Source organism: Moschus berezovskii, chromosome 5, assembly GCF_049115385.1.
Source record: "Moschus berezovskii isolate FMDL1 chromosome 5, NW_MosBer_1.0, whole genome shotgun sequence".
NCBI classification, from domain to species: Eukaryota; Metazoa; Chordata; class Mammalia; order Artiodactyla; family Moschidae; genus Moschus; species Moschus berezovskii.
In genome coordinates this window covers 94,351,396-94,364,750 of record NC_142464.1, presented here as the reverse complement: position 1 = coordinate 94,364,750, position 13,355 = coordinate 94,351,396, and the positions used below count along the sequence as shown (strand labels likewise).

General features: G+C 36.5%; 1 protein-coding gene across 1 annotated transcript in view; it reads left to right on the top strand.

Moving 5' to 3' along the window:
- Positions 1–13,355, top strand: part of LOC129561600 (UDP-glucuronosyltransferase 2C1-like) — a 39,496-nt gene that overhangs the window by 25,183 nt on the left and 958 nt on the right. The window contains exons 4-5 of the mRNA XM_055434334.2: positions 9,203–9,290; positions 10,860–11,079. Coding sequence (XP_055290309.2) covers positions 9,203–9,290; positions 10,860–11,079 — 308 coding nt within the window. The remainder of the gene's footprint in view (positions 1–9,202; positions 9,291–10,859; positions 11,080–13,355) is intronic.

Below are 13,355 nucleotides of genomic sequence, written 5' to 3'. Positions count from 1 at the left end.
TAAGTTAAATAAGCAGGGTGACAATATACAGACTTGATATGCTCCTTTTCCTATTTGGAACCAGTCTGTTGTTCCATGTCCAGTTCTAACTGTTGCTTCCTGACGTGCATACAGATTTCTCAAGAGGCAGGTCAAGTGGTCTGGTATTCCATCTCTTTCAGAATTTTCCACAGTTTATTGTAATCCACACAGTCAGAGGCTTTTGCATAGTCAATGAAGCAGAAATAGATGTTTTTCTGGAACTCTCTTGCTTTTTCCATGATCCAGTGAATGTTGGCAATTTGACCTCTGGTTCCTCTGCCTTTTCTAAAACCAGCTTGAACATCTGGAAGTTCACGGTTCACATATTGCTGAAACATGGCTTGGAGAATTTTGAACATTACTTTACTAGCGTGTGGGATGAGTGCAATTGTGCAGTAGTTTGAGCATTCTTTGGCATTACCTTTCTTATGGATTGGAACAAAAACTGTCTTTTACCAGTCCCGTGGCCACTGGTGAGTTTTCCAAATTTGCTGGCATATTGAGTGCAGCATTTTCACAGCATCATCTTTTAGGATTTGAAATAGCTCAACTGGAATTTCATCACCTCCACTAGCTTTGTTCATAGTGATGCTTCCTAAGGCCCACTTGACTTCACATTCCAGGATGTCTGGAATGCACATGTTAACTGGGGACTGGAATACAAAAGTAGGAAGACAAGAAACACCTGGAGTAACAGGCAAATTTGGCCTTGGAGTACAGAATGAAGCAGGGCAAAGAGTAATAGAGATCTGCCAAGAGAATGCACTGGTCATAGTAAACAGCCTCGTCCAACAATACAAGAGAAGACTCTACACATGGACATCACCAGATGGTCAACACTGAAATCAGATTGATTATATTCTTTGCAGCCAAAGATGGAGAAGCTCTATACAGTAAGCAAAAACAAGCCTGGGAGCTAACTGTGGCTCAGATCATGAACTCGTTATTGCCAAATTCAGACTTAAATTGAAGAAAGTAGGGAAAACCAGTACACCATTCAAGTATGACCTAAATCAAATTCATGATGATTATACAGTGGAAGTGCAAAATAGTTTTAAGGGACTAGGTCTGATAGACAGATGAAAAATGAACGGAGGTTCGTGACATTGTACAGGAGACAGGGAGCAAGGTCATCCCCAAGAGAAAGAAATGCACAAAAGCAAAATGGCTGTCTGAGGAGGCCTTATAAATAGCTGTGAAAAGAAGAGAAGCTGAGAAAAGGAGAGATATACCCATTTGAATGCAGAGTTCCAAAGAATAACAAGGAGAGGTAAGAAAGCCTTTCTCAGTGATCAATGCAAAGAAATAGAGGAAAACAATAGAATGGGAAAGACTAGAGATCTCTTCAAGAAAATTAGAGATACCAAGGGAACATTTCATGCAAAGATGGGCTCAATAAAGGACAGAAATGGTATGGACCTAACAGAAGTAGAAGATGTTAAGAAGAGGTGACAAATGTTAATAAAGAATAATTGAAACTATCAAGTTTGAAGAACAGAAAAAGAAAAAAAGAAGAAAATGAACAAAGCCTAAAAGTTGTGGGGATCCATCCTGGAATTAGCATATATACTGTGGGAGTCCCAGAAAGAGAGAAATTGGCCGATAGCATATTAAAATAAATAATGGTTTAAAATCAGATCAGATCAGATCAGTCGCTCAGTCATGTCCGACTCTCCGCGACCCCATAGCCCCAATTTAATAAAGGTATGAATAAAGGTATGAATGGCGCTAGTGGTAAAGAACCTGCCTGCCAATGTAGGAGACTTAAGAGTTGTGAGCTCAATCCCTGGATCAGGAAGGTCCGCTGGAAGAGGGTGCAAAACCCAGTCCAGTATTCTTGCCTAGAGAATCCCGTGGACAGAAGAGCTTACCAGGCTATAGTCTATTGGGTAGCAAAGATTTGGACATTACTGAATCAGCTTAGCATGAATGAATCCATACCGCCAAGAAGCTTAATGAATTTCCAGTAGGATATACTCAAAGCAACCTACATGAAGACATATTATAATCAACTTCTTGAAAGCCAAAGATAATGAGTAAATATTGAAAGTAGCTAGGAAGAAAGAATTCATTACATACATGGTATCTTTAATACAGTGATCAGTCAATTTCTCATCAGAAACCTTGGAAAGACAGTAAGTTGATAAATTCAAAGTGTTGAAAGACAAAATTGTTAACAAAATTTTATATGAGGAAAATGTTCTCAGAACTGAAGTACAAATTAAGACATTCCCAGAAAAGCAAAAGCTGAGAAACATCGTTAACATTAGATTTTAAAAAATGCAAAAGGAACACTTTCTGGTTGTAATAAAAGTCTGCTAAACTGTAATACAAAACTATATGAAGAAATAAAGATCTGCAGTGATGTGAAACTGCAGTCAATTCAATTATAAAAGTTGGTATTTTTGTAGTTTTTGCTGTATATCTAACTTTTAAAAATCTCAAAAATTTAGTATATAAATGCTTAAGAACAATTATGTAATTAGGAACACAATGCATAAATATATAAACTATGACAACAATAAAAGAAAGAGGATGAATCTATAAAGAAGCCAGGTTATTTTCTGCTATTAGATCAATAGGTTAAGGAATAGGCATGAAAGTAATTAGAAAATATCTTTTTAAGTGAATGAAAATACAAGAGACAAAAAATATATGGTGAGAAAACAGGGCTGTAGAAAAAATTTTAATTATTGAATTTGAATTTGTTTAGTAGTTAAATAGTGTCCGACTCTCGCAACCCCATGGACTATAGCCCACTAAGCTCCTCTGTTCATGGGATTTTTCAGGCAAGAATATTGCAGTGGGTTGTTGTTTCCTACTCCAGGGGATCTTCCGAACCCAAGGATTAAACCCATGTCTACTGCATTGACAGGCAGATTCTTTACCATTGAGCCATTAGGGAGGCCCTTATAGCTTTATGTGACTACACTGAAACAGAGGAAAGATCTAAAACAAGCAATCTGAGATTATACTTTAAAGAACTATAAAAAGAAGGCTAGCTGAACCAACATGTAGCCAAAGCAAAGAAGTCATGATTATTAGATCAGAGATAAACAAACAAAAATAGGTTAAAAATAAAACAGGGAAAATCAATAAAATAAAAAGCCAGTTCTTTAAAAAAAAAAAAAAGTCAGCAAAATAATCAAACATTTAGCTAAACTTGAAAAGAGAAAAAAGAGAATTGATGCAAAAAATTAAAATTAGAAATGATACTAGGGGGATTACCAATGGATTTATAGAGATAAAAAGATTATAAGAGAATATAATGGCAGTGTGGCTCAAACGGAAGAGTAGAAAGACCCCTAGCTCACCTTTATCCTTAAGCACACTAAAATAGATCCTATTTACAGAGCAATTATTGATGAGAACAAACAGAAGACAGCCTGTAAAGATCTTCTACACCTAAAGATATAAAGAAGGAACCACAATTAGGTAGATAGAAAGGATGGAAAAGGAATACAGTCAAGACTCGTATCCCCAAGTAAGCTAATTAGCAGGGGTGGTTCCCAAAGACTGAAAGGTTTGAGGCCAATCCTGGACCTAGCCCAGGTATTCTGTGCTCAGAAGTCAATCCCTCAGAGCACTGACTTTGAAGGCCAGCAGGTTTTACTTTCAGAAGAGCCAATGTCTCATAGTAGTCAATCTGATCTCAGGCCATTAGACTGCGAGGGCCAGTAGCAAGTGAAAAGGCCCTGGCTTGTTAGCTTTGTAAAAATGAATTTCAACAAAGAGACAGAAATTAGTGAAATAAGTGAAGTGTTTATTGGGAGAAAAAAGAAGAGTACATGTGAACAGACACACATGGGCAGGTTCAGAGAGAGTTGTGATTCGTGGTAGCTTAAATCACTCTGTGGATCATTTCTTTCCAAATTTTGTCTGGTTGATATTGCTTTGCCTGGCTCTGAGTCTTTATTGGTATAACTCAGAGTCTTCCCCTGTGTATGCATGCATCACTTAGCTAGGATGGATTCCATCTCAGGGGCCTGTGGGAAGGTTTATATTACCTATTATGGTGTGGCAGTCCCTCCCTTTTTGACCCCTAAGAAGACTTTCTGCACATGTGTAATTGAAAAGGTCTCCTTGACCTCAAGAACGAAAAATATGTGGTCTCTTTATCTGAGCAGAACTCAGCTCCTCTCTGCCCCTGTATCATCTTTACCTTGGATTATGGGTCCACAGGGGACAGACTTCAACTGCTCAGCCCAGGGCCCATCTCTCTGCTGCCTCAAACCCACAGCAGAAGGATGCATGCAGCCCAAATAGAGGTATCCCAGTAGCTAATGACAAGACCCTGGCTTGTCTGCTTTGTAAAAATGAAGAGGTAACCAGAGGAGGATACACTGCTTGGATGCATAGGATGTCTCCCACAAAAGGTCTCTTCTCCAGGATCAATCAATGTAACCAAACTATAAGATACATAAAATAAAACAGAAAGTAAGGTGTCATAACGTGATAGAAGAATATGGTCAAGTGGAACAACAATATAAAACTCCAGAAAAAAAAAACTAAGTGAAATGGAAGCAGGCAATCTACCTGATGGAGAGTACAATATTCTGGCTGTAAAGATTTTCAAAGAACTTGGGGGAAGATTGGATGAACAGAGTGAGAAGTTAGACATTTTTAACAAAGAGAAAATATGAATCACCACCAAACAGAGATGAAGAATATAAAAACTGACATGAAAAATACAGTAGAAGGAAAAAACAGTATATCAGATAATGAGAGAAACAGGTCAGTGAGCAAAAAGATAAAGTACTAGAAAAAACTGAAGCTGAAAAGAAATAAAAAAGAATAAAAAGAAATGAGGGCAGCTTAAGAGACCTGCATGACAGCATCAAGCACAGTACATTAGTATTATAGGGGACCAGAAAAAGAGGGAAAAAGGGGCAAATAACATATTTGAAGATATAATAACTAACCTGCAAAAGGAAACAAGCATCCAATTGTAGGAGGCAGAGACAATTTCAAACAGGACCAATTCAAAAAGGACCACATTAAGACACAATGCAATTTAAAATGGAAAAAAATAAAGATAAAGAATTTTTTTTTAAAGCAGCAAGGGAAAAGAAACAAGTTATGTACAAGGAAACTCCCTTAAGACAACAGCTGATTTTTCAGAAGAAACTATAAAGGCCAGAATGGAGTAACTTGACATATTTAAAATGATGAAAGGAAAAACGTACTACCAAGAATACTCCATATAGAAAGGTTCTCATTCAAATTTGATGGTGAGATTAAAAATTTTGCAAGCAAGCAGAAGCTAAGGGAGATTGGAGCCACCAAACCAGGTTTACAGAAATGTTAAGGGAACTTCTCTAAGTGAAAAAGAAAAGGTCAAAACTGGAAACATGAAAATTACAAAAGGAAAAATTTCATCGGTGAAGAGTAAATCAGCAAGGTATAAGGCTAGAAGGGAGGTTAAAGACAAAAGTAGTACAATCAAGTATACTCACAATAAGTAGTTAAGGGATACACAAAACAAGAAGACTTAACATATGATATCAAAAACACTAAGTGTGGTGGGAGGAGTAAAATCGCAAGGTTCTTAAAATGCATTTGCACTTAAGAGATCAGCAACTTAAGATAATCATATATTTTACATATATGTGTATGTATTTTACCAAGTACAGTGTGGGGAATATAGGCAATGACTATGTAATCTTTACATGTTGTAACTACATCTATCATGATGATCATTTTGAAATGTATAGAAATATCAAATCACTATGTGGTCTAACAGAAACTAGCATAGTGTTGTAGGTCAATTATATGTCATAACAAAAAAAATTACAGAAATTCATAGAAAAACAGATCAGAGTTTTGGTTACCAGAGGCATGGGATTGGGGAAGGGGCAATAGGAGGAAGGTAGTTAGTAGGTTCAAACTTCCAGTTATAAGATAAATATCAGGATGCAATATACATCATAAATTTAATTAACGCTGCTGTATGTTATATACAGAAATTGTCAGGAGAGTAACTTCCTGATTTCTCATCTCAGGATTTTTTTCTATTTAATGTTATACATATATAAGCTGATAGATGTTCACTAAGTTTATTGTGACAGTCATTTCCTAATATATGTAACTTGAATCATTATGCTGTACAACTTAAGCTTACACAGTGCCGTTATGTCAATTATATCACAACAAAACTTGAGGAAAAAAGTGATATAAAAATTGCATAACAAAATTAGACAAACTAGAGGTCATGGATAAGTATCTTGAAAAACTCAATTTACTTAAGGTGATTTTTTCCTCTTATTTTTAATAATTTATTTTTACAGCAAATATTGAATTTCTTTGATTATTCATTTACATAATAGTACTAACTCTCAATATTTTGTTTATTATTACCACATCTGCTTTTACTGTCTTAGTAGAAATCTGACAAAATGGTTGAATCAGAATGTGACAATTACACCTGAAATACACCTGACATATTCCCAGTGAGATGTGTTATGCAAATTTGCACCATAAAAATCTATAAATGTCAAATTATACACTTTTTTTAAAGGACTTTAGCAAAATTTTTATTATAAGAATTAAAAAATATCTCTTCCATTCTTATTGAGTGTTATTTAACTCTTTAACTTTCTTTTGCACTTTCTGAAAAATGTGTTGTATAAAAATCACACATTTCCAGTCATCTATAATTGCATGTCTATGACCCAAGAATCACTAAATTAATTAATTTTTAAAAAATTATGCAGATTTTAAGGGTTACTTTCTTTTTATAGTTATCACAAAATGTTGGCTGTGTTCCCCATGTTGTACAATATATCCTTGAGCTTATCTAATACTCAATATTTTGTGCTTCCTACTCCTCTAGGCTTATATTACCCTTCCTCCCTTCCCCACTGGTAGCCACTAGTTTCTTCTCTATATCTGTGAGTCTGATAAAAAACAAAGAAAGGAAATAAATTATTTCAACAGACATAACAAATTAATAGATTGAATTATCAATTATAATAAAAAATCTCTCCTAGAGGAAAAATCCAGGAGAGATCACATCACTAGTAAAGTCTACCAGACTTTTAAACAATAAAATAAACTAATCATTTCCAAATTTTCAAAAAATTTTAAGGGAACACTAAATAATTATATGAGACAAGATTCACCCTGATACAAAAGCCACATCAGTATGAGGCAAAAAGAATAAGTAATAAAAGAAAAGAAAATCAGACTTCATCAAAGAAATTTTGTATAACATAGATACTATCATAAAGTAACATGTAAAATCATGTGTCTGGCAAGGAATTAATGTGCACAATACATAAAGAACTCTTACAACTCAAGAAAAACTAAAACCCAACTGAAAAATGGGAAATTACATACACAGACATTGATCCAAAGGTATAAAAATGGTCAATAAGTACATGAAAAAGTATTCAAGACCATCAATCTTTGGGAAAATACAATGAAAAGCACAAAAACATACCACTTCACATATGAGAATAACTATTGCAAAAAAAAAAAGAAACAAAATAACAATTATTGGTTAGAATATAGAGAAATATGACCTCCTACATAGGTGGTAGGAGTGCAAAATGATGCATCCTGTACTGCTCAATCACTTCAGTCATGTCTGACTCTTTGCTACCACAGGGACTGTAGCCCCACAGGTTCCTCTGCCCATGGGATTTTTCAAGCAGGGATACTAGAAAGTGACTTGCTCTGTAGTGCCCCACTCTTTGTGACCAAATGGACTATCAGTCCATGGAATTCTCCAGGGCAGAACACTTGTGTGGGTAGCCTTTCCCTTCTCCAAGGATCTTCCCAACCAGGTATCGAACCCAGGTCTCCCGCATTGCAGGTGGATTTTTTACCAGCTGAGCTATCAGGGAAGCCCACTGATATCGGAAGAATACTGGAATGGGTTCCTATTTCCTCCTCCAGGGGATCTTCCTGACCCAGGGAACGAATCTGCATCCCTGCACTGCAGGTGGATTATTTAACAGTTGAGCCACTGGAGAAGCCCAAAATGATGCATGCAAAAGGGAATGTGTCTTGTTTGACTCTTTGTGGCCTCAGGGACTGTAACCCACCAGGCTCCTCTTTCCATGGAATTCTCCAGGCAAGAATCCTGGAGTGAGTTGTCATTCCCTTCTCCAGGGGATCTTCCCAATCCAGGGATCTATCCTGGGTTTCCCACATTGCAGGCAAATTCTTTACCATTTGAGCCACCAGGGAAGCCCATGGGCTGTGGAAAACATTTTGTGTTTTCTCATAAAGTTAAACATGGATATGCCATACGAACCAGTCATCCTAATTCTGGCTATATATCCACAAGAATTGAAATCATGGGCTCAAACAGATACTTGTACACCAGTGGTCACAGAAACATTATTCACAATCATGAAATGACTGGATAAAGAAAATGTGTCATATACACACAAAGAAATATTATTTACCTTTGAAAAGAAGGAAATCCTGATATGTTACAATATGCATGAACTTTGAGACATAACATTAAGAGAAATAATGTTCAGTCAGAAAGTACTGTATGATTCCACTTAGATTACCAGAGTAATTATATCTGTAGAGACAGAAAATAGAATAGAGGTCACAAGGGGTTATGAAGTGAAGGGAATAGGGAGTTACTGCTGAATGATACAGAGTTATGTAGGGATGATGAAGACATTTGGGATATTGATAGTGCTGATGGTTTCACAACATTGTGGATTGTAATGTCTAATGTAAGTTCTAATCATACAATACCTTAAATGATAAATATCATTATGTATATTTTATTATAATAAAGACAATACTCGATTCTATATCACTACAAAGTATATAACAAAGGTCAGAGTGCTAACAAGCTCTTAGATAAATAACATCCATCCCCTTTACCTCTGAAAATGTTGTTGGTAAATCCCCTTTGCCAGAATAACCTAGTAATGCCAATACATGATTGTTTCAGGTAAAGATTGTCCTTTTTTTCTTCATCTTCTAAGTGAGAATTAACCTGTTGGTATATAGATTAGGATTATTGTAAGCATTTGAAAATATGATTGTAGTGTCAATGGTTTAAAAATATTAATTACTTAATCATTAGGGCCTCATTGCTTGTGTAATACCTGGAGGCATTAAACCTGATTAATTCTAAGTTAACTGCCTCCTTCTGACAGGATATGGTTCTAAAAATCTTCAAATGAAGTAAAAACACTTCCCTTAACAGGTTCTGTGGAAATATGAAGGAAAGAAACCAGAAAATTTAGGAGCCAATACCCGGATATATGAATGGATTCCACAGAATGATCTTCTGGGTAAGACCAAAGAGAAGAAAATCAAACAAAATAAATAAGGGATAATCTGAATAACAAATAAATCCAAAAAATTTGTATTCAAAATAAGAAATAAAAACCTTGATGGCTTCTTCACATTTCTTCTGGAGTTTGTTCAAGAAAAAATTATCCATGACACTTAAAGACTGTAAAGTGAAGTGAAGTGCAGTGAAAGTTGCTCAGTCGTATCCAACTCTTTACTACCCCATGGACTATATAGTTCATGGAATTCTCCAGGCCAGCATACTGGAGTGGGTAGCCTTTCCCTTCTCCAGGGGATCTTCCCAACCCAGGGATTGAACTAGGGTCTCCTACATTGTAGGTAGATTCTTTACCAAGAATCCTGAGCTATCAAAAAGTCCCCAAAGACTGTAAAGAACACTTTATCCAAGACCATCAGGATGAATACTACTGCAATAGACTTTCACAGCAAATCAGAGATTGGACTCAACTCTGAGTCAAAAAGGAAAAGTGGAAAATTTATAGATAAAGTACAGAGTGGATGGTCATTAGTTGAAAAATTAATAAGAGTAATAATCACAGACAAAGGGGGGATTCTGGCAAAAACAACTGAATCAGATTCTTGCTGAAGGCAGGCCAGAGTGATCAGGTATCAAATAGGGGGATGGTAAAGGATGAATCAACAATCAGAGAGGTGATCAAATATCAAGGTTTCAAGAGTCTAGGGAAACTGACTTCATAGGATGCTTGCTAAAATTAGGTAATGCAGAGATAAAAAAGAAACCCCCAAACCAGTACCTAGTTGAGAAGAGAGTTCAGAGGAGCCTGACTAGACTTTGGTCAAGGATAGAATCTTTTTCAAGCTCTAAGGTTAAAATGGATTTTATAATTCTTCCACTTATGATATAATCTCTGCCTCTTCAGAATCAGGGTAAAGGAAAGTACCTTTAGATAAGGCTCTCATTACTTTTCGTATAGAATGTGGCAACACCTTCCTGACTCTCTGTATCCATTTTCTCCTCTGTATCCATCCATCTCTCTGCACTTTCCCTGCAGTAACTATTTGGGGAAAAAAAAATCTGGTAAACCATTTCATCATCTAGCATATTACAAATGGCTCCAGATTACTATAAAATTACACACACAATTCAGTTTTCTTAAACAGGCACTTAATGAACTTTCCTTGGTCTATCTTTCTATCCTGTGCTGCCAACATTTTCACATTGAAACCCTACATATCTCTCCTCCGACGTCCCAGTCACAGAAGCATTTTTTCTTAAATCCCTCGACCCTGTTTATTAAAGCATCCTCATCCTGATTACTTGTCCAATGGCAAGTACTCTCCATCATTTAACTCTGCACACATTTTTCAGAGGTTTATGGAATGACTCACTTGCTGGAATCACTAATTGCTGCTTAGCCTGGAATAATCAATTGTTACTTTCTTTAGCACCTATAGGAATCTATATATGGCTTCATTGCACACAATCATATAGAAGATGCTACCTAACTGAATTAATTGTTTATAAAGATGTTATGGCTTTCTGTTTCTAAAACTCTTTCAATTTAGAATACTGATTTTTTTTTTAGGTCATCCCCAAACCAGAGCTTTTATCACTCACTGTGGAACCAATGGGATCTATGAAGCTATCTACCATGGGGTCCCTATGGTGGGAATCCCCCTGTTTGGTGATCAATATGGTAATATTGCTCGTGTTAAAGCCAAAGGAGCAGCTGTTGAATTAGACTTGCAGAGAATGACGAGTTCCGATCTGCTTAACGCTTTGAAGGCAGTTATTAACAACCCTATGTGAGTATAAAGTATACGGTTTTCTGAGAAACATTGGTATTTTAAAAGGAGTAATTGTTTCATTCAGTTTAATTCAATACAATTAATTTAATTCAATTCAATATAATCACCAAGACATATCTAACATCAAACAAATTATTGTCATATACTTCTCAAATTCTATGAAAATATTTACCTATTGTTACTGAAGAGTAGATTTCATCCTCAAAGAAATGCTAAATTTATTAAATCAGCTAAACTATTTTTAAAGAGTCACACATATTTTTGCTAATACTATTTTTTGTTCATGTGCATGCTCAGTGCTAAGTCATGTAGACTCTTTTGTAACCTCATTGACTTTAGTCCACCAGTCTCCTCTGTCTGTGGGTTCTACAGGCAAGAATACTGGAGTGAGTTGCCATTTCCTTCTCCAGGGGAAATTCAAGTTTTTTATATATAAAAACCTATATAATCCAGGGGATCTTCCTGATCCAGGGATCCAACCCACATCTCCTGCATTGGCAGGCAGATTCTTTACCACTGAGCCACCTGGGAAACCATTTATTATTACTACTATAAAGAATTTAGGCAATGTGACAGAAATACAGAGAAATAAAGTTGAAAAAATCACTTAGCTCTCTTCAGGTATCTATAACCTATTACCAGTATAAAAATATTACTTCAGATATTTCTTTGTGCTAATTTATAAATAGAAAAGAAAAAAATGTATAAAAATGGGACCAGGCTACATTTTGGGACTTTCCTGGTGGCTCAGATGGTAAAGAATCTGCCTGCAATACAGGAGAGGTTCGATCCCTAGGTCAGGAAGATCTCCTGGAGAAGAAAATGGTCACCTACTCCAGTATTCTTACCTAGAGAATTCCATGGACAGAGGAGCCTGGAGACCTACAGTCCATGGGGTTGCAAGAGTTAGACACAAGCGACTTTGCACAGCATGCTTGGTATATCTATTCCTGAATGATTTGTTTTTATTAATTTTTTATCTGACAATTTTTTGTGTGTGTGTCTCAGAGCTATTGTTTTTCCCTTGTTTTCCTGAGATATATCTAGAGGTACAGTTCAGTTCAGGTCAGTCGCTCAGTCGTGTCCGACTCTTTGTGACCCCATGAATTACAGCACGTCAGGCCTCCCTGCCCATCACCAACTCCCGGAGTTCACTCAAACTCATGTCCACAGAGTCGGTGATGCCATCCAGCCATCTCATTCTCTGTCGTCCCCTTCTCCTCCCACCCCCAACCTTTCCCAGAATCAGAGTCTTTTCAAGTGAGTCAACTCATCGCATGAGGTGGCCAAAGTATTGCAGTTTCAGCTTCAGCATCAGTCCTTCCAATGAACACCCAGGATTGATCTCCTTTAGAATGGACTGGTTGGATCTCCTTGCAGTACAAGGGATTCTCGAGTCTTCTCCGACACCACAGTTCAAAAGCATCAATTCTAGCACAAGCTGGAATCAAGATTGCTGGGATAAATATCAATAATCTCAGATATGCAGATGACACTACCCTTATGGCAGAAAGTGAAGAGGAACTAAAAAGCCTCTTGATGAAAGTGAAAGAGGAGATGAAAAGGTTGGCTTGAGGCTCAACATTCAGAAAACAAAGATCATGGCATCTGGTCCCATCACTTCATGGGAAATAGATGGAAAAACAGTGGAAACAGTGTCAGACTTTATTTTTTTGGGCTCCAAAATCACTGCAGATGCTGATTGCAGCCAGGAAATTAAAAGACGCTTACTCCTTGGAAGGAAAGTTATGACCAACCTAGATAGTATATTAAAAAGCAGAGACATTACTTTGCCAACCAAGGTCCGTCTAGTCAAGGCTATGGTTTTTCCCGTGGTCATGTATGGATGTGAGAGTTGGACGGTGAAGAAAGCTGATCAAATTCTTATATATTAAGAAAGACCTTTTTTTTTTTAACAAATGGTGACAGGGTTTTGCATATTTTTTTTACTTTGGCTCACAATTCTGTTTCTCAGAACTTTCTACATATATTTCATTATTTTTCTACAATTCAATGTTCTGTACTCTCTATCAATGATAATAGTACTTCAGTATGGGAGAATAACCTTCCTCCTCCATCTCCTTCACAAACCCAAAGGAATACTTCCTCTAAGTGAGCCATTAAAAACCCTAACCTTGAGCCTATTTTACAGAGAGAAGGAACTCAGAAAGAGAAAAACAAATGTATTAACTCATATACACAGAATCTAGAAAAGTGGTACTGATGAACTTGTTTACAGGGGAGGAATAGAGACACAGATGTAGAGAGGATGG